Source organism: Mobula hypostoma, chromosome 22 (genome assembly GCF_963921235.1).
Source record: "Mobula hypostoma chromosome 22, sMobHyp1.1, whole genome shotgun sequence".
In the NCBI taxonomy this organism is placed as follows: Eukaryota; Metazoa; Chordata; class Chondrichthyes; order Myliobatiformes; family Myliobatidae; genus Mobula; species Mobula hypostoma.
In genome coordinates, this window is record NC_086118.1 from 38,950,796 (window position 1) to 38,978,000 (window position 27,205).

The 27,205-nt window shown below is 38.4% G+C and overlaps 1 protein-coding gene across 1 annotated transcript in view; it reads right to left on the reverse strand.

Annotated features, from left to right (window-relative positions):
* Positions 1–27,205, reverse strand: part of nploc4 (NPL4 homolog, ubiquitin recognition factor) — a 60,827-nt gene that overhangs the window by 14,019 nt on the left and 19,603 nt on the right. Inside the window, exons 6-13 of the mRNA XM_063074464.1 lie at positions 22,670–22,764; positions 19,510–19,633; positions 16,515–16,694; positions 14,867–14,953; positions 13,256–13,327; positions 7,485–7,611; positions 6,859–7,019; positions 4,596–4,667 (exon numbers count right to left, since the gene is read on the reverse strand). Of these exons, the coding sequence (XP_062930534.1) occupies positions 4,596–4,667; positions 6,859–7,019; positions 7,485–7,611; positions 13,256–13,327; positions 14,867–14,953; positions 16,515–16,694; positions 19,510–19,633; positions 22,670–22,764 (918 nt within the window). The remainder of the gene's footprint in view (positions 1–4,595; positions 4,668–6,858; positions 7,020–7,484; positions 7,612–13,255; positions 13,328–14,866; positions 14,954–16,514; positions 16,695–19,509; positions 19,634–22,669; positions 22,765–27,205) is intronic.

Sequence of the window (27,205 nt, forward strand, 5' to 3'; positions counted from 1 at the left end):
GGCCACAAGAAGGCCTTGGAGAGCAGGATTAAAGAAAACCGCAAGGCATTCTACAAGTATGTGAAAAGCAAAAGGATAAATCGTGAGAGAATAGGTCCAATCAAGTGTGAAAATGGAAAAGTGTGTAAGGAACTGGAGGAGATAGCAGAGGTACTTAATGAATACTTTGCTTCAGTATTCACTACAGAAAATGATCTTGACAATTGTAGGGATGACTTACAACGGACTGAAAAGCTTGAGCATATAGACATTAAGAAAGAGGACGTGCTTGAGCCTTTGGAAAGCATCAAGTTGGATAAGTCTCCGGGACCCGATGAGATGTACCCTAGGCTACTGTGGGAGGCGAGGGAGGAGATTGCTGAGCCTCTAGGTGATGATCTTTGCATCATCAATGGGGACAGGAGAGGTTCCAGAGGATTGGAGGGTTGCAGATGCTGTTCCCTTATTCAAGAAAGGGAGTAGAGGTAGCCCAGGAAATTATAGACCAGTGAGTCTTACTTTAGTGGTTGGTAAGTTGATGGAAAAGATCCTGAGAGGCTGGATTTATGAATCCAAGGGGACCTTGCTTTGTGGATCCAGAATTGGCTTGCCCACAGAAGGCAAGGAGCGGTTGTAGATGGGTCATATTCTGCATGGAAGTCAGTGACCAGTGACGCGCCTCAGGGATCTGTTCTGGGACACCTTCTCTTCGTGACTTTTATAAATGACCTGGGTGAGGAAGTGGAGGGATGGGTTGGTAAATTTGCTGATGAGACAAAGGTTGGGGGTGTTGTAGATAGTGTGCAGGGCTGTTAGCGGTTACAGCAGGACATCGATAGGATGCAAAACTGAGCTGAGAAATAGTGGATGGAGTTCAACCCAGAAAAGTGTGAAGTGGTTCATTTTGGTAGGTCAAGTCTGAAGGCAGAATATAGTATTAATGATAAGACTCTTGGCAGTGTAGAGGATCAGAGGGATCTTGGGGTCTGAGTCCATCTATATACCACTAAAACTCTCATGCTCTGTTTGTGACCTCTCCAATCAGCGCAAATGCTGCATTACAGCGGCACGTTTTTTGGCTACATCGAATTAAAATGCGCTAACTTACAGAATGCAGGCAAAGTTCAGGGTTATATATTCATATAAAATTGCTCATTCGCCAAAAATCAACAGGCTGGCTTTCACCCGAGACCCGATCAGCCATCATGGAAATCGGGACACCACAGCCCGACGCATGTGCATGGCCAGCCTCAGCAGCGACACCTACCGGAGCAAAAGGGCAGGGCAGCTCTATTTCGAGGGCACAAAATAATCTGCAAATGCTGGGGTCAAAGCAACATGCACAACACGCTGGAGGAACTCAGCAGGTCGGGCAGCATCCGTGGAAAAGAACAGTCAACATTTCGGGCTGGAACCCTTCATCAGGACTGAAGAGGGAAGGGGCAGAGGCCCTATAAAGAAGGTGGGGGGAGGTTGGGAAGGAGAAGGCTGGTAGGCTCCAGGTGAAAAACCAGTAAGAGGAAAGTTAAAGGGGGGGGAAGGGGAAGCAGGGAAGGGATAGGCAGTAAAAGTGAAGAAGGAATGGGGAAAGCACAATGGGTAGTAGGAGGAGGCGGAACCATGAGGGAGGTGATAGGCAGCTGGGGAAGGGGGCAGAGTGAAACTGGGATGGGGGAAGGGAGAGGGAGGGATTTTGAGGGGTCACATTCTGCTAATCACCAGCATGTGCAGGATTGGGACAGATCTAACTGCCACCCATCAATAAGAGATAATTAAATCTTATTTTAATGACGTACTTTGAGACACCCATAGAACCCACTGCTACAGTCAAAGGACAGTGGTGACTATATCACGTCCATTTAGGAGAGCGCCAACCACATCATCAAGAATAATCAGCATCCTTTGGTGTTAGTGCTTCGTATCTTCTGTCCAGCATTAGGGTAAAAAAAAATGGTCAGCCTAATTATGCCGTGTGGAAAGGGAAGGGGGTCATTATGGTCAAGGGATGATGCCAAACATCGTCGGGAAGCGGCAAGGACAGAGAGAGAACAAGAATCGAATGAGGCCAGGGCCACACTACTTCAGGATCAGAGTCAGGACAAAAAAAAAGATGAGAGAAGAAGACAGTGGAGGGGAGGCATGCACATCTCCAGGATCAGAGACAAACAGCGAACAGAAGAGCTGAAGAGATGGGGGATGAAAGGACTGCACACCTCCAGAATGACAACGAGAAGCACGAGGGTGGCAGATAAACCAGAAATGATGCCATCAAAAGTGTCCTTCGTAAATGAGGAGCTATATTTGCTTTGCTACACGTCGTCCTTCTTTAATACTGAGGTTTTCTACTTCAGCTCCCAAAGCAAAGTGATACCAATAGCATTCAGGAAAATTTAATGTTCATTCTGGTCATATCAGACTGCACTACCCTTCTCTCAAAGGGTGCCCCAACGGGTCACCCCATTGTCTAGTAGGACACTAAAAGCTGCTACGCAGGTTGACTGTGGTTAAGGCGGCATATGGTGCATTCGCCTTCATCAATCGTGGGATTGAGTTTAAGAGCCGAGAGGTAATGTTACAGCTATATAGGACCTTGGTCAGGCCCCACTTGGAGTACCGTGCTCAGTTCTGGTCACCTCGCTACAGGAAAGATATGAAAACTACAGAAAAAGTGGAAAGAAGATTTACAAGGATGCTGCCCAGATTGAGGAGCATGCCTTATGAGAATAGGTTGAGTGAACTTGGCCTTTTCTCCTTTGAGCAATGGAGGGTGAGAGGTGACCTGATAGAGGTGTACAAGATGATGAGAGGCATTGATCGTGTGGATAGTCAGAGGCTTTTTCCCAGGGCTGAAATGGCTATCACAAGAGGGCACAGTTTTAGGGTGCTTGAAAGTAGGTACAGAGGAGATGTCAGGGGTAAGTTGTTGTTGTTTTTAAACGCAGAGAATGCTGAGTGTGTGGAATGGGCTGCCAGCAACAGAGGTGGAGGCAGATACGATAGGGTCTTTTAAGAGACTCCTGGACAGGTACATGGAGCTCAGAAAAAGAGAGGGCTATGGGTAACCCTAGATAATTTCTAAGGACATGTTTGGCACAGCTTTGTGGGCCGAAGGGCCTATATTGTGCTTTCTATAATAAATATAATTTAACTGATGTAATTAAAGAGAATCAAACACAAATTTTAAAATTGAATGTACACAGGGTGCCAAAGTTTTATAACATAATGCAGAAAACAGAACTGTAACAAGCATCTACTGGGAAAACTACTAATGGTTCAGATCAGCACTTTCAACACCTGCACGGTACTCATTTTCACTATCTAAACATTTCAATGTACTGGCAAACACTAAGCTGTTTCAAGTTTCATTCAGACCTTTTCTGAAGTTTCTTGCAATAGCTACTGTGTTAATAATACTGCTGACATGCCATAATCCTTTACATCTTCACTTCACCGAGAGAAATCTCATTGACAGATAGTAATTCATATTTATGACAATAGGTTTTATTAATGAGCCACACAGGGAACAGAAACCTTTAAACAGAGTAACGGCAAAGAGAGTAATGGCAAAGTTACTGCTTTTTAAGACAGCAACCAAATGTTTTAGAATACATACTAAAATTAAAAACAAACTCTTTTACATTAGATAATGCCTACATAACCTGAATAATACAATGAAAACCAAAAACACCCAATCACCTCCCTTTGATATTCAATTACACTGTTATCACTACCTTCACCACTAATCAGCAATTCAATAGGACTAGACAATTTTTTCTCCCCTTTTCTTGATCAAAAGCATTAATTCACTTTTGGTACACAAATGCACAAACGTACAAATGACAGCTGCTCTGCAACCCTATCTTCACCTTCTATTGTGAACCTTAAATGTTAAGAAATGATAATCACAACTTGCACTCACACAGCAAAAGGCACCAGGTGTGGATAACTTGAGCAAATTCATTTCCTTCTCCATTGTAGTAATCCCTTCAACAAGGTACAAGTGAACTGTCCACCTTGAGGACAGTAACTAACTGAGCAAGATATGAAACCGATAGCAGTGCCTTCCTAGTCTTTATAACTCAGCTAGTCATGAGCTTAACCAGTCTTGTCACTGGAAGAGTCAAAGTTCATGTCCACTCTGAAACTTATCATGCCCGTTATATTTAAAAACACACATTTTTTGAAGTTTGCCAGAAGAGTTACCCAAGAGAAATACTTATTTAGATTAATATTAACTTAGTGCATTTTGCATATTTTAAGTACATAACAGAATTTCAGTCAAGTACATCCACATATCTTGTCTAAATCCATTTTGTGTCACAGTTGCTGAAATAAATTGGAGGAGGAGGAGGAGAGGGATGAAGTACAACATCTACACATCTCTGCCAATTTAACCTCAGTTATGAATACAGTGGTATAAATCTATTTAAATCTGTTTTTGGAACATGAATCATATATTGAGGCACAGCAGCTTTTAACCAGTACTGTAGAACTATAGAAGTAAACTGAGCATTAGTCAATGAAAGCCATCTCTATATTTTGTGCAATACCCCAGGCAAGATGAACTACAGAACAAGCAAATTCAGGGTTAGAAATGTACCTTAGCTCGCACTTACATCTATGATCAGGTACTCAACTGGCAATGGCCGTGCCAACTGTGTAATTTCGTTACCAAACTTGTCTATATCCTATGAGAGAAAAAAATAATTCACCATGCCAGCTCATTTATTGGAACATTTAACAAATTCACAATTTATGTATGCATTTATATATATATTAATATAACATATTAAGCTGATAAACATAGCAACTGACAAGTAGCAAAAGAGGCAAATGGCAAAAAGAAGCACATTGGGGATGAAATTGAATGCAAAGTTTGTAGAGGGACATTTGGAAGGAAGAATAAAAATAATAGCTTTAAAGGTTGGGGAGGTCAGAAAAGTAGCTTCACATTTACAAACCAATGACAGGGATTTGATAAATTAAATAAAAGCTTTAATTCAGGAAAATGAATGCAATATTTGGCTTTACAAATAGAAGCAAAGAGTATAAATAGTCGACTTTTCAAAACATAAATCACTAATTAGGCCACAGATTGAGTCTTGCATACAATTATTGTACAAGTTGGTCATGTAGTGAAGTTATTGGGGACTTTACAGGATTTAGAATTACAACCACCCAAGGAGATAGTAGGACAGATAATTAACTGCTTCATCAAGAAGAAATGTTTTAAGGAGCACCTTAAACCTTCAAAAGCAAAAAGTATATAATTACTTAGGAAAGAAATTCTGCATGTTACAGACTTAGCAGCTGAAAGCATGGACACCAATGGTAAAGATTAAATTTGGGGAAGCTCAAGCGGCCAGAAATGGAAGAATGCAGAGTAGTCCAAAATATATCACTTGCACTATTCAGATAATGCTGCCAGAATTAAAAGGAAAACCTTTGCAGATACTTCACTGACTATCACTGCTTACATAGAAATGGAATCAGCTGAATGTGGATGCCATATTATAGCAGGCTATTGACAACAGACAATCGGTACAGGAGTAGGCCATTCGGCCCTTTGAGCCAGCACCACCATTCATTGCGATCATGGCTGATCATCCACAATCAGTATCCAGTTCCTGCCTTATCCCCATAACCTTTGATTCCACTATCTCTTTCTTGAAAGCATCCAGAGACTTGGCCTCCACTGCCTTCTGGGCCAGAGCATTCCATATATCCACCACTCTCTGGGTGAAAAATTTTTCCTCAACTCTGTTCTAAATGGCCCACTCCTTATTCTTAAACTGTGGCCTCTGGTTCTGGACTCACCCATCAGCGGGAACGTGCTTCATGCCTCCAGCGTGTCCAATCCCTTAATAATCTTATATGTTTCAATCAGATCCCCTCTCATCCTTCTAAATTACAGTGTATACAAGCCCAGTTGCTCTAATCCTTCAACATATGACAGTCCTGCCATCCGGGGAATTAACCTTGCGAACCTACGCTGCACTCCCTCAATAGCAAGAATGTCCTTCCTCAAACTTGGATACCAAAACTACACACAATACTCCAGGTGTCTTGAGGAATTGTAGATAGTGAAAGATTTATCATGATTATATAGAGAAAAGGAAGTCCAGTTAAGCTGAGATCATAGAGAAATTGGCAATGCTATTCTTGGCAAAACGATGATAAAGGGGGAGTTTAGCAAAGCTATGACCGGTTTTAATACAAAACCAAAACAATTTCTGTTTCTGGGCAAACGATTTAGAGTAGCTATCAAAGGAAATAGCAATCATGTTCCAAATATAGAGTTGCAATGACCAGTGGGGTTCAGCATGTAATAGTAATTTTTAAAGAGGAAATAGGTAACTTTTTCTTTAAAACACTTGATAGTCAGAATGGTCTCCTGTGCAGTAGTTTACAAACATGGTTTTCTGTACGTTAGACTGGCAAGTATTGGTATAGTTGAATCTAGAGATAGTAAAGCCCAGAATGAGGTTTCCAGCAAGAGCTGGATGAACTCAGGTGGAAAAAAAGGCAATTTACTTTGAACTTTGCTAAAGAGATAGGAGCTAGCAGGCTTAAAGGAGAGGATATCAATGGCAGTTTAGCTTACAGTCAAATGAAACTTCAAATAAAAAAAAGAATATTTTGAGAGCAATGGCCATTTACTCCACCAAATAAGAATTTTTCTTTACACATTATTACAAAGTTAAATCATTACAACACATTATCATTGGTTTTCTATTTTGGAACTTGCTTTTCATTGCTTCCCACTCCTCTCTCTCCACTTTTAAGGAATGCTTATGCTGACAAATAAGTCACAATTAAAGCAGTTGTATTTGTTCTTCAGGTTATAAGGCACTACAATGCAAAGAGTTTGGTAGTTACCTTATAGAAAACATCAGGAACATACTGTTCACTGGAAGACTCCTTTACATATCCCAGTTCAGGTGCGTCTCGACATGGCAGAAAACAGTCATCACCCACTAATGCCATGCACTGATTGGAAACCTGGTACCCTTCAAAATGAACCTGATTATCGGGGCCCCCTAAAGAAATAAATGACATAAAATTTGAAATGTGAAATATGCTCAATGAGCAAGGGAGTGAAGAAACTGTGCTGTGGAAAATTAAATATTTACAGTATCAATTTCTTTGAAAGTTTCCACTGCACCCTTATTACATAGACAACCCAACTGTAAAATTATCAACTTTGCAAATAAACTTTTGATCATGTCAGATTGTAGCTTCTACAATTTTTTTGATTGGACATATCCAGATATGCTAAACACTATATTTTAAATAACATCTGATCCTATTCCATTAAACAGCGTGAGAATTGCAGGCAGTTCATTATAGGGACAGAACAACTTTTTTGTTATGTAATTATGGGTATTGTGTGTTGTGGCAAGTAAAATTTACATAAACAGACCACTAAGTATGCAGGTTCCATTTCTATTTTATAATATTTTTTCACAAACTGAGATTTGATCATAGACAGAATCAGCATTTACCTGTTGCCAAGACGGTAACAAACTTAGATCCGAAATGACCATCAGGAGAAAGTCGGCAAGCATTGGGATGTTTGTTCTGGAAATCTCCTGCTGTGATGCACTCTTCTGCACTTAGAAAATGTGCATCCTAACAGAAAAATAAAACATTAGCATTTAAAATTACTAAACATAAATATAACCCATTTACAAGCCACTGTTAAAATAGTGGATAGTCTCATGCTACAGTATAAGCTGGTGAAATTTATCCATTTATTTATGCAGACAGGAAAGACAGCTGAAACCAGTCTCCCACATGTCTCTACAACATATTTTAACCACTTCTCAGCAAATATGAACCACAAAGATGTAATTCACCATCACCTTCAGTGTGTCAGCACAGCCTCTGGCTTCTGAGGGAAAGTATATGAAGATCACAACCTCAAACGTGCCACAAAGCTGACCATCCACCACACAGGAGTGATTCATGCTCTCCTCTACACAATGAGACCTGGACTACCTCTATCAAGGTAAAGATAAAAACACCACCAACATTAGTTCTCCAAACCCTCCAAGCCTCTAATTCCACTGGCATGGCAATATCAACTACCTCTCCCAGCAACACCAACAGCAAAGCTTTAATTTCCTATTACAAGCTCTGATGGGCATATGTCTTTTGCTCATATGAAACAAGAACTCTTAAAAAGATTCTCCAGGGAAAGATTATCAAGAGGACAGAGACAGCAAATCAATGAGGTTCTCAATGCTTCATAAAATGCAATATTCTAACCAATTCATGGTTAGAGTATCCCTGGTCCACAACCACTCAAAATAGATGAGCAGCAGTCAAGATGGAATCAAAGATTCTTTCATCAACAGCATGCCAAAGTAAAAATGGTAAGAGTGCCTAACCTCCCATACAACTAACCATCCCCTCAAAACCTCTTGTTCTATTTATGAGAGTCTGCCCAACTCTTATCAGCTTCAGAACTAGACCAGAAGTAAGTCAGCCTTCACTAGTGAATTTCTACAGATGTTCTGTGGCGAGCACTCTAACTGGATGCATCACTGTCTGGAATGGAGGGGCCAATGTACAGGATTGTAAAATGGTGCAGAGGGTTGGAAACTCAATCAGCACCATCATGGGCACTGGCCTCCCCACCATTGAGGACATCTTCAACAGGTGATGCCTCAAAAAGGTGGTATCCTTCACTGAGGATCACCATCACCCAGGACATGCCCTTTTCTCATTACTACCATCAGGGAAGAAGTACAGGAACCTGAAGACCAACACTCAACATTTTAGGACAGCTGTTTCTCCTCACCTTCAGATTGTTGAACAGTACACGAACACTACCTCACTATTTTGCTCTACTTAATTTTATAATATTTCTTATTGTATATTTTATGTATTGCACTACACTACCACTGCAAAACAAATTTCATGACATATGCCAGAGATAATAAACCCGATTCTGATTCTCTGAGTGAAAAATTAAAAAGCAATTACTGGCAATAATGACCAGGCTATTATCAGCAAATATTCTATGGGGTCTTTATGCCCAAGACGGCACCATGATAAGGAAATTCAAAAGCTCTTTCTAGCCTTTTAGTTTTGTCTTCCTCAAATATTTATGATTTTTTTTGAAAATTCAATTGTCCATGCCTCCACTAAGGCTTATGGGAGAGCATACCATACTACAGTAAAACACTTCATTTTACTGTAGTGTTATCTCCATTTCCTTCGTTCATATAACCATATACAATTATAGCACGGAAACAGGCCATCTCGGCCCTTCTAGTCCGTGCCAAACTCTTACCCTATCCTATTCCCACCAACCTGCACTCAGCCCATAACCCTCCATTCCTTTCCTGTCCATATATCTATTCAATTTAACTTTAAACGACAACATAGAACCTGCCTCAACCACTTCTGCTAGAAGCTCATTCCACACAGCTATCACTCTCTGAGTAAAGAAGTTCCCCCTCATATTACCCCTAAACTTTCTTCCTCTAATTCTCAACCCATGCCCTCTTGTTTGAATCTTCCCCACTCTCAATGGAAAAAGTCTAACCACGTCAACACTATCAATCCCCCTCATAATTTTAAACACCTCTATCAAGTCTCCCCTCAACCTTCTATGCTCCAAAGAATAAAGACCTAACTTGTTCAAACTTTCTCTGTAACTTAGGAGATGAAACCCAGGCAACATTTTAGTAAACCTCCTCTGTACGCTCTCAATTTTATTGACATCCTTCCTATAATTCGGTGACCAGAACTGTACACAATACTCCAAATTTGGCCTTACCAATGCCTTATACAAATTCAACATTACATCCCAACTCCAATACTCAATGCTCTGATTAATAAAGGCCAGCAAACCAAAAGCTTTCTTCACCACCCTATCCACATGAGATTCCATCCTCAGGGAACTATGCACCATTATTCCTAGATCCCTCTATTCTAAAGCATTCTTTTTCAGCATTAAACTCCATCTGCCATCTTTCAGCCTGCTCTTCTAACTGTCCTAAATCTCTCTGCAAGTTTTGAAAACCTACCTCATCATCCACAACACCACCTTAGTATCATCTGCATACTTACTAATCCAATTTACCACCCCATCATCGAGATCATCAATATATATTACAAACAACATTGGACCCAGTACAGATCCTTGAGGCACACCGCTACACACCGTCCTCCAATCTGACACACAGTTATCCACCACTACTCTCTGGCGTCTCCCATCTAGCCACTGCTGAATCCATTTTACTACTTCCATATTAATGCCTAACGATTGAACCTTCCTAACTAACCTTCCGTGTGGAACCTTGTCAAAGGCCTTACTGGAGTCCATATAGACAACATCCACCGCTTTACCCTCAACTTTTTTAGTAACCTCATCAAAAAATTCAGTAAGATTTGTCAAACATGACCTTCCATGCACAAATCCATGTTGACTGTTCCTAATCAGACCCTGTCTATCCAGAAAATTATATATACCATCTCTAAGAATACTTTCCATCAATTTACCCACCACTGATGTCAAACTCACAGGCCGATAATTGCCAGGTTTACTCTTAGAACCCTTTTTAAACAATGGAACCACATGAGCAATACGCCAATCCTCCAGCACCATTCCTGTTTCTAATGACATTTGAAATATTTCTGTCAGAGCCCCTGCTATTTCTACACTAACTTCCCTCAAAGTCCTAGGGAATATCCTGTCAGGACCCAGAGACTTATCCACTTTTATATTCCTTAAAAGTGTCAGTACTTCCTCTTCTTTAATTGTCATACTTTCCATAACTACCCTACTTGTTTCCTTTACCTTACACAATTCAATATCCTTCTCCTTAGTGAATACCGAAGAAAAGAAATTGTTCAAAATCTCCCCCATCTCTTTTGGCTCCTCACATAACCGTCCACTCTGATTCTCCAAGGCACCAATTTTATCCCTCACTATCCTTTTGCCACTAACATAACTGTAGAAACCCTTTGGATTTATTTTTACCTTACTTGCCAAAGCAGACTCGTATCTTCTTTTAGCTTTTCTAATTTCTTTCTTAAGATTCTTTTTACATTCTTTATATTCCTTGAGTACCTCATTAACTCCAAGTTCGTCTAAGTAAAATCAATACTAATCCAAGGAAACAGTATTTCTTCCTTTATCGAATCAAAATCAGCAATAAATTGTAAAAACCCTTACATAATGCGATTAACTTATAACACCCATGGAAGCCACGCTATATCTTTCTTCCTCACCTGAAATTTCTCATGTTGCAGAATACAAGGAGTACACTCTGAAACAGTGCCGTTTCCTAATAGGATGCTCCAAATAATATTAATTGTATCCTAGCCACTGCCACAACAACAAATTTATCATAAACTTGATTACACTTGAACTCCTAGACACCTTTGAATAGATTTCTTTACTCTTTCTCCATAAGCAGCTGTGCTTGCTAGGTCTACAAGTAATATACATCTTTTTGAGTCAAAGACCCAACATGAAAAGTATTTTACTATGACTGTTAAGTTAAATACAACATTAGATCAAAGGAATGGGGTTATACATGGCCAAAAAAGCAATATGCCGAAGGATTGCTGAATTCTGAAACTGCCTCAAAGGAGGACCAGTACATTGTTACAGTAATACAAGTGAGAAACTTCAAAAGCAATTACAAAAGTTATGTAAAAAAAAAGGAGAAAAGCTGAAGTTAATGCAGGTTCCTCAAATTGATGCAGGAGAAATTGCATTAAGGAAATGGCAGAGAAATTTAACAAATATATTTGTTTCTTCAAGAAAGTTAACACAAGAACCTCTTGAAAATAGTGGTCCTATAAGTCTAGAGTAAATGTGATTCTCCAAATAGAAAAGGAACACTAGTACTGGAGAAAATAGGACAAGGGAAAACAAGATGATATGGTGTTGATGGACTTCCAGGAAGTGTCACACAAGGAGATTTTTACAGTTTTGAGTTTAATACACTGTTATGGATTCAGGACCAATTAATGGACAAAATCATCAGATAAATGAGCCATTTTCAGTTGAGCCTGTGACCATGAAATATCAGACACTGGTGCTAGGTCACAACCTATCTGAAAGAATTTGATGCGGCAAGTGTAAAATATTCAAGTCTGCAGATGATAAAGCTCGACAGCAGTATGGGTTGTGAGAAGGAAACAGAAGTACAACTGGGCCGAGGACAGGGTGCTACTGGGCATGACGAAGATGCACAGTTCCTTTATGATTGCACGGTTACCACTATGAACATGAAATGCAGGTTCCTGGATTGCAACAAATGTCAATCTCATAGGCTGTGTTGAATATGCCCAAAGATTATAAACATCAAGTGCACATTTAAAACACTGTTTCCTGTTTTTGTTTCTTGGTCAATGAACTGCACATCATCATCATCATTCATTATTTAAACAGATGGTTCTCAATAATCAAAAATTACGTAACTCAGACTGTGGAAAGGTTAAATAACCAAAATAAGGACTTAATCTAACAACAGTTAAGATTTTCATTTGTTAATAACCCAATGAAGTAATTGCCATACTTGTATCAGGTAAAGATTTTGAAAAATTAAAGGAAAAGTTACTTTATATGGGTCATTGGTATTAACGATAAACAAAGAGGACATTTTTGAATGGATATAAATTTATACTGTCAACATTTACAGATCTGTTGTAAAAGGACGCAACAAAATACTTAATTTTTTTTTAAAGTTTGAATATTTTCAATATTTATTGTTGAATTAGATTGACAAGACGTAACAATCAATGTGATAAGATTTAATAATGGAACCTAAAATATTAGAAATATATGTACTGGGGGCGGGGGAGAGCAAAATTCCTTGAGTGTAAAGTTCCAATCTACTTTGTTTTATTAATCATTCTGAACCTTCACACTTGCTTTAATTCCAACTCTAATGCCACTACGAAATTATTTTGCTTTCATACTTCAAAACTAGGAAGGAATGAGAAGCCTGTCTGAAGAAGAGGAACCTGTTAAACACAGATGGTGTCTGCAATTATACTTTAAGTGGCAGCATTTTAAATTTTGGAACACAAAGCCCAAAGAACACAAAAATACTGCTAAATAATTTGAGATGGACATGTAACGACAATAACATGAGCCAGATTCCCCAAATATAAAATACTGAATCCCAGAAGGAAATTCAGTTCTTCCTGAAGATGAGAAAACTTTCAATTTTGAAGCATGTGAACACCCTGCAAGACATTATGATTAAGTATGAGTATTTTCACAATCTTACACAAGATTCCTTACTTTATTCCTGATGAATTTGACTGTGCCTTTCCTTGTGTCCTCTGATAGAAGGTCTGTGAATATCCAACCAACCTGAAACAAGATGATGCAGTAAGCCAAATGCACCTAAATAATTAGTGAGCTTCAAACGTTTTTATGTTTCCTTGGCACTACCTTCAGATGATGCTCAGGAAAACTTAATTGAATTATGAAGTTCTCTAGTGCCATTTTGTTTCCAGTCAAAATGTTCTTGCAAACACCCTAAAGTTAGCAGTGCCAAGTTTACTTATTCAGCTTCAATTTCCATAACATGGGATAAAAGCTTCACAAATCAACCTTACAACAAAATTTGTTACTAACGCTTGCAAATTGGTGTAAACAGTTTTTTGGTCAGAACTTCCATAAAGTTTAGATATTCTTTTTTAAATGATGCTTGAATATTTTCAATATTTATTGTTGAATTTGATTAACAGGACGTAACAATTAATGTGATAAGATTTAATAATAGAACCTAAAGTACGGAATTGCAACTACTGTTCCATTGATGCACTAGATCAGTTATCAAGCAAGAGGAAAAACTGTAGCAGGAAGAGGAGAAAATGGTAGCAACAATTTTAATGCAGTAAAATTTTTGAAGGTACTTCATTAGAGCATTCATCTCTCATTCAGTTTCATAAAATTAGACCAGAGCAGCTAAAGCTTAGCCAAAGCAAACTACAAAGCCAAGAATGGATCCACCATATGTACACATTCGTTTTCTTAGTTTAGAGTTTCAACTTAAGCATGTTTATACAAATTGCTCCTTCCCTCACCCAATATTCTACTTTTGCCAACCAAATAATTTGTCACACACCACAGCATCTCAGTGACACTCTTATCTTATCATACAATCCCATATACAGGTTGATGTTTGGCACATGTCACTAAGTGGTTCTTATTCAGAAAATGCTTCTTAAATTCAGGAATACAGCAGTGGCTGAACTTAAGAATATTTGTTCTATTCACACAGGTCTGGAAGTTAAATAAACTATTTTCCACTCATCCAAAAGTCTTACATTGTGCTGTCCAAAACAGCTGGAAACAATTACTTACATTTACTGTAAAGCAATGCTCCACATCTGCTTATTGTTAATAAAAGAAAAACAATACAGGCTTCAAATATTGGAAAAAAGCTCCATGCTAAAGTACTTCAATGTTCAGGTTACTTTTTTTTTAAAAGTGCAATTTTAAAAAAAATTGATAAAAATTGCAATGCCATTTGACTTATTGAAGGGAGCAAGAGATAATTTTTGGTAGAATTAAGGTATGGCATGAATTAAAGTTCACTTAGACTTAAATAGATAAGTTTAAATTGACAAATTCAAATTTTCTCTTCCCCATTTAGTGATCAGGTGCTCAAACTTCACTCGTACTTCACCAAAAAATCCCTCATGGTGTGTGTGAGAGACAGTGCCTGTGCAGCACCAGCTTAACTGTGATAGCAACACCCAGCATTACCTTCCCTCCACTCCCTTCACCCAATTCCTGCATTCAACTGCTCGCATGTGGAGACCAGATGCTACCATCCTATTTGCTCCTCAAAGCTGTAAGAGCTGACAGCCGTATTGTTAGAAAAGACCAGTTATGACTCACCTTCCTCAATCCAAGTTTAGCAGCAATTTCATCTACAACTTCAGCTTTAGGATCCTCCAAAAGTTCTAGGCTATTTGCTGTACCAACCTACACAAAAATACAAAAACAAACTAGACTCAGAGGCAAGCTCGCCAGATGTGTAAGATGGAAAAATTAATTCTTTTCTAAATTGAACTTAGTTCGACACAAATGCTATCAACATAAAGGACAAACTAGCCACTTATCTATTATCTTACCCAGTATTTTAGTTAAATTTACTATAATTTAATTCATAGAGTAATTAACAGCACAATTTAAAATTCAATCACATGGTTTTCAACAATGAGGCCAAATTAATCTAAAGGTTGGAGAATCATAGAATACTGAATCCACTTCAAATTTATTTTCCCAAAGGTTACTTAACAATTTAGAAAGGAGTAAAATCAAGGTTACCTAACAGAGAGATACCCAAATCCTTTCATTAAAAACTACCTATAAAAACAGAGAAAAGGTTTTTAAAAAGGATTGGGCAGCACCAAAATTATGATAGTGATGTTCTAGAAATGATCTCCTTTCAATTGGAAAACAAACCAATCTAAGACATGCATCTGACCTGATAATCAAGTGAGAATGCAACCCTCAGATTATCAGGGTATCTTGGATTCCAAGGCCAAAAATTGATTATCATAATCAATGGCATTCCTTCAGTACAGATTACATGAAGGATCTTACAGATGAAAGGAAATGTGCAGAGAAATCCATTTCCCTGCTAGGCCCTGGCTTTGGAACAGGAGTTAGTAATCAGTACATTGACAGAAGGTCAGTTTCTGTATAGTTCTAGTTTATGAACATTTACAAGACCACCACGAAATGGATCATTTCACTCATATCAATAGCTCAACTAAAAGTTTAGTCGAATCCACTGTTTTTTTTCTTGTCAACTAATGGGCTAAGAATAATTCACCACTTAACTTTAATGCCAAGGTGTAAATTTCACTTTCTACGTGGAATACCACAGATTACACCCCATTCTCTACAATTTCAGAGCAACTAGTTTAAAAGTCATAAGAAACAGCATTTCCTTGTACTAGAAATGACATAGGGCCATCTAGTGGATTTATTGAACAAATAGAACGATGAGTATTTTGTTGGTAGTAATGGCTACAGAAAAATCCTGATTATAGTTCCCTTCTACAATGAGCAGTTACCTCTGGTACTTAAGAATTCATAACAGACAGTTTTGCATTCAGCATAAATTAACATTTCAATCAGAAAGCATTTTAAAAAATTATTTTCTTCTCAAGCTTCCTATCTTAGGAACTCCAGAGAACCAAACCCAAATTAAATAAGAATCAGGCACATCAGATAAACTTGTGCCAGATTGTAAAATATAGCCTGCACAAAGTGGACAATCCACTCATTCTCATTTTCCAAATTACAGGAACTTGTGCTATTTTTCCTGCATCCTTTCATTTTCCATTAGGGAAGAGCAGATTATTAGGAAAGCGCGTATTTTTCCTTTCTTTTTCCCCCTGTATTTCAATCTACTCTATTTGAAATATTGTGCACGACGAGGAATATTGTTGACACAAAAATGAAGTGCATTAAAAACTCCTACATGTTAAATAAGTTATCTATCTTTTCAAGTTGAAAAATAGAGATCTCTGACCTGTGGGGGCTCATAAATGGCAGCAACCTCAGCTCGAATACCTAGAGGAATGTCTGTGTGTTCAGTATAACGACCATAAAGGAATCCTAGCCTCTGGTTCCCCGTTTGACGCCAAAAGTTGAGGAATCGGTCTGCAATTGTGTGGTTCTCAAACATGATGTTATCCACATGCCTGTATTTCTGTTCAAAATGTAAATACATTTTACATTTAGTTATTAAGACTATTAGCAATCCACATTCATGCTTATTTCAAACAGTACAAACATTCTATAGAAAAATCATAATGTGCTTCCATTATCTTCAAATCACTTTAGTTGCAATTTTCTTTAAAGGAAAGGAGGTGCAAAAGTAACTTCTCATGAAAAATATTTAGGATTAGTGAATAATTTGGATTCAGAATCTATTTGTACAACATAGACTCATCCTGTATGGACTGCCTTGTGTACAAATGCATTAGTCTTCTGAATATAGTATTAAAAGATTCAAAATAAAGCCTTACTGAAAAAGGACAAAGATCTTAAAAGTAGATTTAGGTCAAATAGGAATTAATAGAAGGAAAACATGCAAACAGGGGAAAGCCTAAACACAAGAGAAGCTGCAGGTGCTGGACACCTTGAAGCAACACACCAAAATGCTATAGGACCTCAGCAAGTCAGACAGCATCTATGGGGGGATTAAATAGTCAACATTTTGGGCTGAGACCAGAAAACCTGATCAGAGGTCAGCTAAAATTTAAGGCAAAAATTGATAGCTTCTCCTTTGTAAGGCAAGATGATTAAAGAAAATAACGCAAATAAAAATGCGATACAACAAACACCAAGATAAAATAGAATGATTGAGCAGGGTAGAAGAGTTGAATGGCATATTTCATTAGCTATGTTTATTCAAATTATATCAGGTTTTAGAGATGATTGTCATTAGAGTTGCAGTAACCCAGTAGTGGTCTATGGGATGGGGCTGAAGGTAACAATACAGTAAGAAACAAGTAAAGATAGAATTGAGCTTTAGCTAGGATCCTTCAGCAATAGTTTCATTCCCCTCCCTATTGACAAAAAGCATATTCAAACTCGCATGACTGTTTTGGCTCCTGGTAATCTCCTCTGGTGCAACAACTACTTGACAATAAACTTGACCCAACTTCTGCGGCCAGCGCTTCCTATTTTTAACTTCTCTGATTCCACCTTTCCTTTCACTAGGTTTGCAGACTTGACTAGTTGAAATCAAGTTTCCGGCACTCCTCCAAATACAATTTTCTGCACCTGAGTTTGAACCCTATTCCATCTCTGCAATCATGCACTTCTCTTCCTCTGCCCCAAGCTCAGGAATACCCTTTCTGATAACTCTGCTTTTATCTCACTCTTCTCATGCAGGGCACGAACTTAATAGTGGAGCATTTCAACCAAACAGATTATTTGTCCTCATATCACCCAAACATTGAGTGATTTGGGATGTTTTCATGTTAAATTTATAATATAACTCGCAGGTGTTATTTTGTAAAGCAAAGTTTAAAGATTAGCTTTATTTGTCACATGTACATCAAAAATCAAACCATACAATGAAGTGTGTTTTTTTGTGTCAACAACCAACAGAGTCCAAGGATGTGCTGGGGAGAATCCTCACGTATCACCAACTACCTGCACCAATACAGCAAGCCCACAACTCAGTAACCGCAACCAGTATGGCTTTCGAACGTGGGAGGAAACCAGAGCACGTGGACAAAACTCGCACATTCAATGGGAGAACCGATGAACTTCGTATAGACAGTGGCGGGAATTGAACCGATTGTTGACTCTGTAAAGCGCTGTGCTAACTGCTATGCGACCATGTCGCCCAGATATCAAACAAAATTTCACACGCCACAATGCAACTAGACAAGTAGTCAGTAACCAGGCTTCAGTGAGTGCAATGAAGGTGAACAAAAGATTAACAAACAGATGTGGGAAGGAATTCAATATCTTAGTATATAGGTAACTAAAGTCATAATCATCAAAAAACAAAGAGGCCCAAGATAAAGCAGCATAACGATGAGGATTCAATATTTCTTCCTTATGAATATGAAGTGGAGAATTAAGAACATTAGAACAGATTCAGACCATTAGACTACCATTCAAGTCCCAAACAGTCCTTCTATTATTATATCCAGAATTCCAAGTGCAACAGCCTCCATTATCAATGACACCTGATGCAGATTGGGGGACCATTTTGTTGAGAACCTTTGCTCTGCCCATCGCAAAAAGGCAGGCTCTCTGGACAGCTACCCATTTCAATTTGAATTCCCGTTCTGACATGACCATCCATGGCTTCTTCTACTGCCACAAGGCTAAACTCAGGTCAGAGAAGCAATAGCCCATTCCATCTGGGTGCACATGGAATTTCTACCCCCATCTCCTTATCTCTCTCTTCACTTCTCATTCTGATTACCTTCTCTTCTCCTCATCTGTCCTCTATTAGATTCCTTCTTCTTCAGTCCTTTACGTCTTCCACCTCTTTCCCAGCTTCCTACTTCATTCCCGCTCCCTTCTCACCTGGTCCAACCTATCACATGTCAACTTGTACTCCTTCCCTTCCCCAACCTTCTTAATCATGCTATTGTTACTTAATTTATAATGAATTATAATTAAATAAATTATGCTATTGTTAATTAATTTCAAGTAATCATACTTTGAAAGTATGAATTACCTAATCATTTAGCCAACATTCCACTTCCATTAAAAACAGACAATCTGGTTTGAAACTTTTTAAACACTTTCTTTATAAAGAAGCCACATAAGAGAAAAGCAAATTGACAAAAAAATTGTCATACTTAGACACCAATCAGGCAAAAAGTATTCTAAAAGGCTAATTGTTCAGTGTCATGCCATTTGAATTTGCACTAGAATATTAATTCTATTCTTGTTACTTTAATACACCTGATCAACATTGTTTCAAATGTGCTTTCAACCATCTCCAAAATATCTAACACTCAACATAATGAGATTTATGAATCCATACTTGCCTGTCTGTTGAGTGTTATGGCACTGGGTTGGCACTTTGTACAAATTCCATCAGGCCACGGGGGATGCCCTTCACAACCAGATTTGATTTTGCAGCTTATATTCTCCAAAGCAACAAACTTGCCTCTGAGAAGAATGAGAATCTAAATTAAACCTTCCAACTTTTCTGCAAGGCTGGGTAAATCCAGAAACACAAACCCTGGCGGAACACTAAATACTAATTGAAACAGTATAATTAGCAATGCAAATCATTAAATTAATTTTCACCAAAATAACCCCTGAAATAATATATGAATTAATTCCAAGTAATAGGGAGGATCTTGTGGAGATGTACCAAGTCATGAATTTCAGCATGGGAAATTAAAAAGCAGATTTTCTGGATCAAGACAAACCATACACAGAAATCTATGTGTACTAGTGCATTAATCATAAGTTAGCAGGTCTAACAAATAGTTATGGTGGCAAACATCATGTTGACCTGTATTATAAAGGTATTGGAGTTTAAGAATAGGGTGGTTTTATTATAGGCAAGGTCACACCTTGAATACTGCTCACAGTTTTGGTCCTATTATCTATACAACCAATTTAATAGCATTGAAGGCATTTCACAATAAAATCAACCGACCAAATGCTGGGATGAGAAGGTTACCTATCAAGAGAGACTCGACAGATTGTGTTCGTATTGTTCATAAGAATGAGGGAAGACCGTATTCAAACATAATACACTCCAAAAGAAGCTTGACAGGGTAGATGTTGACAAGTTTCCACTAGGGAGTCAAGAACAAGGGGACAGAATTACAAGGTGCTGAGTAATTAAAGCTGAAGTGCACAGAAATGTCTTTCCTCAGTGGGTAAGCAATCTTTGGAATTCTGTGCTTCCCAAAGGTGCTGGATGCCAGATCCATAGATATATTTAAGGTAAAGAAAGATAAATATTTGACAGATCCAAAGTTAATAGTTAAGAATTGAGGATAGCAGAGATTAGCCTGATTATATCAACCAGTAGAGCAGGCTTACTATTTTCTTGTGTTAACCTTATGGTTACATGGTCGGCAAAACATTGTGGGCCAAAGGGCCTGTAATGTGCTGTAAGTTTCTATGTTCTATGCTCTATGTTATGATACTACAATAAAAAATTTTTAAAGATTACATCTTTTTATTTTGCAAAGACACATCTTGTCAAACGATCTGAGAATCCCAAATTGTTTTAGGCAAAGAACTAATACCTGGTTACTTTAATAATGCATACAAATTAAGCTTGTTGCTATGGTGCTTAAGGAACTGGTAAGCCAGACATCTATTTTGTTCAGTGGTAACACTGGGAAAGTCTACATTAGAATTTAAAGGTACAAAAAAATCCACTAAAATTTAACATCAAGTCTAAGTATAAATATTAAGTGGATTTGAAAATACAGCAACTGATTCTCACCAAGTAGCCTATGGTGGATTTGTTGATCAAGTGGTGTGATAGAGGCAAAATATATTGTCTCAATGAAACTACACTTTCAGAGATAGATAAACTAACACAATTTGGCTAGTGATAAACTAAAACTTAAAAGTACCTGATCAAACCTGGAAGTGTACAACATTGCAAATTTTACAATTCTATTTTCAACATAAATGGAATGTGGAGAGTACATTTTTATGTCTGGAGGTTTGTGATGATTTTAGACCCTATATCCAAAAAAAAAGCACCGGCGATGGAGAGGGTCCAGAGGAAGTTTATAATATTGATCCCTGGAATGAAAAAGTTAGTATTTAATGGCTCTGTGCCTATTCTCACCGGAGTTCAGAAAAATGGGGTGGCTGGGGTGGGGGGGGAGAAGAGTGGAACCTATAAAATATTGCAAGGCCTAGATAAGAGTGGACACAGAGAAAGTTTCTAACAGTGACAGAGTCTAGGACAAGAGGGCACAGCTTCAGAATAGAAGGTCGTCCCTTTAGCACAGATATGAAAAGGAATTTCTTTAGCCAGTGGGCAAACCTGTGCAATTTGTTGCCACAGACAACCTTGGAGGCCAAGTCACTGTGTATATTTAAAGTAGAGGATGATTAGTCTCAAAGGGTAAGGGCATCAAAGGTTATGGGGAGTCAGCAAGAGAATAGGATTAAGGGGAAATTACGTCAGCTATGATCGAACGGCAGATGGACTGAATGGCCTAATCTGCTTTTGCGGCTTACAGTTAAATAATATGCAATACATAAGTAGAAGTCAAAACCTTAACACACATCTTTGTGAAAGGACAATAGCATGTTAAAGAATTGATGCTTTGAGATTCAGAGTACATCAAATAAACTCTTCTCCAGTTGGGCTTCCAGTTGGGTACAGGTATCGATTATAACTGACATTTTGATGACAAATTCCAACATCTTCATCAGGGAGAAGAGTTTATTCATCATATACACTGGGAAAGCATTAAATTCTTTTTCAGAGTTGATTGGTTTAAATTTCTCTGTATTTCCCACTTCTCGGAAGTATAACTCAAAACACAAGGGAAATAAATTTCTATGTTCTAATGGAATTTAGCAATAAATCAGCAGTCTACAGCAAATCTAGAGTACTACTACAGCCTTCATTTTAAGTATCGTGGAATAAAGGCTTCAAGTTAAACCATATGTAGTAGACAGAATAAACTAGTTCTGTGCTGCCACATACATGCAGTAACTGAGAAAACACATACATAGCAGTCTCAGCTCTCAAATTACATGGAAAGTTCAAAGCATCCTCTAGAGGCATTGAGTTTGGAGGTGAATTTTACCAATATTTCTTTCATGACTATTACTATGTAAGGTTGCCTTTGGGACTACAGGAGAGAAAAAAAACAATGCAAGGCATATAAATTATAATGCATCGCAACTTAATCTTCAGGTTTGGATCAAAGTATCCAGCATTTGTTAAAGCATTTGCAGAAAATTTCACTAGAATAATTAAATGCAAGTGATCTATTGATTTTCAAGATGCTAGACATATATCCATTTCATATCCAAACATTATTATAGCCATCACAATTCCCTCAGAAGATATCATCTATTTTGCTGTATACTTTATCACAACCCTATAGCAATTCTAACAAACAAGCATGTGACATGAACTGCAAGCTGCAGAACTGGTTTTGGAAAATAATTACGCATTTCCAAAAAGCACACCACAAGAATACTTACTTATCAGCACCACCAGTAAGCTTCCGGATGTATGCATGAAAAGACATGTGCTTAACAGGTGGGTCTAGATGATTGAGATAGTCTTCATCAAAAGGCTGAAAAATATAAAGTAGACCAATACAACTACATTGTTTGCATTAATTTTGTTTATACACATAATCAGTCCATGGACACAAATAAATATTAAATCAAATGTGATTAATCCAAGTGGGGATGATTTCAAATGAACACACATCTAGTTTTGCTATTAATATGAGTTAACTGCAGATGCATGAATTTCTATCTGATATTCACATAACAAAAATAAAACTCCATCTATTTACTACTCATACTATAAAATACATCTCCTGGATTTAAGGAAATAATCCTATCTTTGATTCTAGCTTTTCTAATTACCTTTGTTCTCTATTCAGAATTATTATAGAAATAGGAAATTGCAACATATTCCTGGAATCATACTTCAAGCAAACGACCTAGTATTGCTCTAGGCACTGAAATCAGCCCCAGCAACTTGCTCTCCATTGGAACTACATAACAAACATCTGGGGGTGGCACCTAAATTGAGAGAGGCATCCTTAAGACTAATACAACAGCTTGCCATGGTCATTTACACAGAATCAATTCTTGCCAACCTAATACTTTACTCCAGTATCACAATTCCAAGAAATGACCTTTTTGAAAGACGGGACAGGCCTACCACAGGTAATGCCTCAAATGGTACTGAGGCAGGAAGGAGTAGCCTTGAGAGTCTTCAATACTAATAACAGACCACTTGAAATCGAATGACATCAAGTCAAATATGAGTAAGGATGCATCCTCCTGTTATCATCTACCATTTTGCCACAGCTGATGAATCAGTGCTTCTTCATGCTTGTACAACATTTGAAAGATACACTGAACACTGTAGTTGGGAGTATTGAGAGCAGTTTTGGGCCATTATCTAAGGAGGATGTGCTGGCATTGGAGAGAATCCAGAGGAGGTTAACGAGAATAACAATGAAAGGGTTGATGTACGATGAATTTTTGATAGCTCTGGGCCTGTACTCACTGGAATTTGGAAAAATGAGGGGTACCTCACTGAAATCTATCCAATATTGAAAGGCCTAGTTAGAGTGAATATAGAGAGGGTGTCTCCTATAATGGGGGAGTCATGGACCAGAGGCCACAGCCTCAGAAAAGAGGGATGACCCTTTAGAACAGAGATGAGGAAAAATTTCTGTAGCCAGAGGGTGGTCAGTCTGTGGAATTTATTGCCACAGACGGCTGTGGAGGCCAAGTTATTGGATATATTTTAAAGTGGAGGTTGATAGGTTCTTGATTAATAATGGCATCAAAGGCGATGGGGAGATGGCATGAGAAACAGGTTGAGAGGAATAATAAGTCAGCCATGTTGGAATGGTGGAGCAGTCTCATTGAGCCAAACGACCTAATTCTGCTCCTATGTCTTACAGTCTTAATTACTTCACTCTAAAATTAGTTTTAGTACTTGTGGATTTTAATTCTACCATTTATTTCAAAACACACATAAAAGTTGCTGGTGAACGCAGCAGGCCAGGCAGCATCTCTAGGAAGAGATGCAGTCGACGTTTCAGACCGAGACCCTTCGTCAGGACTAACTGAAGGAAGAGTGAGTGAGGGATTTGAAGAAAAAAAAGGCAGTTAGCAATAAAGAGATCCAGAGCAGGCAGAAGACCAGAGCGAGCTGTCAATGAAGAAGAGGAGGGTTTATTTCAAAATGTAGTTTTGTTAAAATAAAGGTCTGATTGTTTTGTTTGCATTTTAATCTTAAGTACACATCTTAACTTATTTGTTGCAGTCACTGAAACATTTACACACAAAAATTATAATTGTACTTGTTCCCCGCACACCCCCCCCCCACGTTTGCCATCTGACAATACTTCAATGTGACTGGCTGTTCAGCAAGCTTGATATCACTGGGTGCCTGAGAATAGCCTTGAGGGGGGACTTCCGGGTCATCAAGGGAATGGCGGCGTAAGGAAAAGGTCTCTCGACAAAAAAGAAGGTAAACTGCCCCAAAATCGAATTTAGACAAATACTTAATATTGCATAACTATATTAATAAAAGGGGCAAGGATGATGTCTAAGAACAAGAATAAAAAGTCCGCTTCGAAGGCTGATAAACATAAAGAGACGCAGCAAGGCAACGGGCCTAGCTCCCTCACGGCAAGCCAGGACGGAGATAATGAGGGGGAATCGGTGACTCCATCTTTGATTCTCGGAGAGATTCGCGAGTTCCGACAAGATAACAGCAAACAGTTGGAAGATATTAAAGGAGAAATAGTAAGAACTAACTCGCGGATAGATGAAGCCGAAGCGAGGATTGTTGGAATTGAAGAGAAGCTACAAAACGCCGAGGAAGTGATAGCAGAAATGCTGAAGCTACAAGACCAACTCCAGTGGAAACTAATAGATCAAGAAGGCCGCTCGAGAAGGGAAAATGTGAGGATCTGCGGAGTTCCCGAAGGAACCGAAGGTAAACCCGGATTGATGATTCCCTTCGTGGAGAAGCTGCTTAGAGAGAACCTTGATATACCGGCCGCAAAAGACCTACAGATAGAAAGGGCTCACCGCGCGTTGGCACCACAGCCTCCGGCAGGCGCCCAGCCCAGATCGATTCTGATCAGATTTCTCAGTTACAGAACAAAGGAAGAGGTGCTTAAAAGAGCATGGCAAAAGAAAGGTTTCATGTGGAACAACTGCAAAATCAGTTTAGACCACGACTACGTACCGGGGATTCTTGCCAGACGGAAGGAATATATGGAAACACGGAGAGTCCTGAAGGAAAACAACATCAGATTCCAGACCCTGTATCCAGCTCGGCTGAGAGTCTTTTACGACGAAGGGACAAAAACTTACGCTACGGTGGAGGAGGCAACGTTGGACCTGGCAGACCGGGGACTACCTATTAAAGTTATCACCCAACCGGAGTTGCTACTGGAGAGGATTCGGCAGAAGTCGTGGCAGTTAGTGGGGCGAGGACGCTCCACTCGAACCAGAGTGTCAAACTACAAGGAAAAGCTGCAAATATTCAGACGCGAATGTACAGAGAATACAGATTAATTAAGAGAAATGACTGAAAAGAGTAAATCGGACTTAAAAGTAAAATGAAAACTGGTAACTGAAAATAAACTAGGCGGAATAACTTGAATGATAGCAATATGGTCGAGACATAAATAGGAGAAAATTCTCTATGATTATTCAAACTGCTGAGGGCCCTCTAACACAGGGTGAAGATAGAGGTTATCCCTCTGAACTGAGGCGAGTCGGTGCTCAGGCCTCACTGTGGGAAGTCGGGAAAATTTTTCAAATGTTATACGTTCAGAAATGTCTAGGGTGTGGTTATATGTCTTGGTTTACTGTTGAGAAGGGATTGCTTACTGTTTGGTTAGAAAAGGAGAGTGCTTTTTTTCTACTAGAGAAAAATGCAAACTGAATTGGTAAAAATAATTTCCTATAATGTTAATGGGGTTTTGAATCCAATTAAAAGAAATAAGATTATGTCTAAATTGAAAAAAGAGAGGGCACAAATAGCTTTCCTCCAAGAAACACATATGAGCCAATCTGAACATGGAAAATTAAAAAGAATGGGCTTTAAGCATGCATTTTATTCATCATATAAATTGAGTCACAAAAGAGGGGTAGCTACTTTAATATCAAGTACTCTTAATTATGAACATATTTCAGAGACTAGAGACAAAGAAGGACGGTTTGTAAAAATCACAGGAAGAATAGAAGGTACAGAAATAACATTGCTGAATGTTTATGCTCCTCCAGGTAGTGAATGGTCATTTTATAGACACATTTTTGACCTAATGGTCAGTTCTCGAGGGGTAGTAATTTGTGGAGGGGATTTTAATATTAGGTTAAATCCTATATTAGATTCTTCAAGAATAGTTAGTCAGAATAAACCTCTGACTCGGAAAGTGAATTCATTGATGGAGGAGTTGGGAATTATAGATGTCTGGAGGGAATTACACCCTACTAGTAAAGATTATACATATTACTCTTTCCCTCATTCAGCCTATTCAAGGATAGACTATTTCTTTATCTTTAATACAGATAGACTCAGGATAAAAAACTGTAATATTGCAACAATTGATCTGTCGGATCATAGCCCAGTCTCTATGTCTCTAATCCTGGAAAGGAAAATGAGGAAAACACTATGGAGGCTAAACTCACATATACTCAATAACCCGAAAGTAATGGAGAGATTAAGGGGAGAAATCAAAGAATATCAAGACCTTAATGACACGGGAGAAACATCACCAGTAATTTTATGGGATACATTGAAAGCTGTACTGAGAGGGAAAATTATTTCCATTACTACTCACATGAAAAAAATCAATGCACAAAAATTAGCAGACCTTCAAGGAAAATTAAAACAACTTCAAGTTGTATATAGCAACAAAAGTAATTCAAATCGAAAACAGGAAATTAGGAAATTGCAAAGCGAAATTGATGATATTTATACGTTGGAAACTCAAAAGAAATTTTCTTTACCTGAGACAAAAGAAT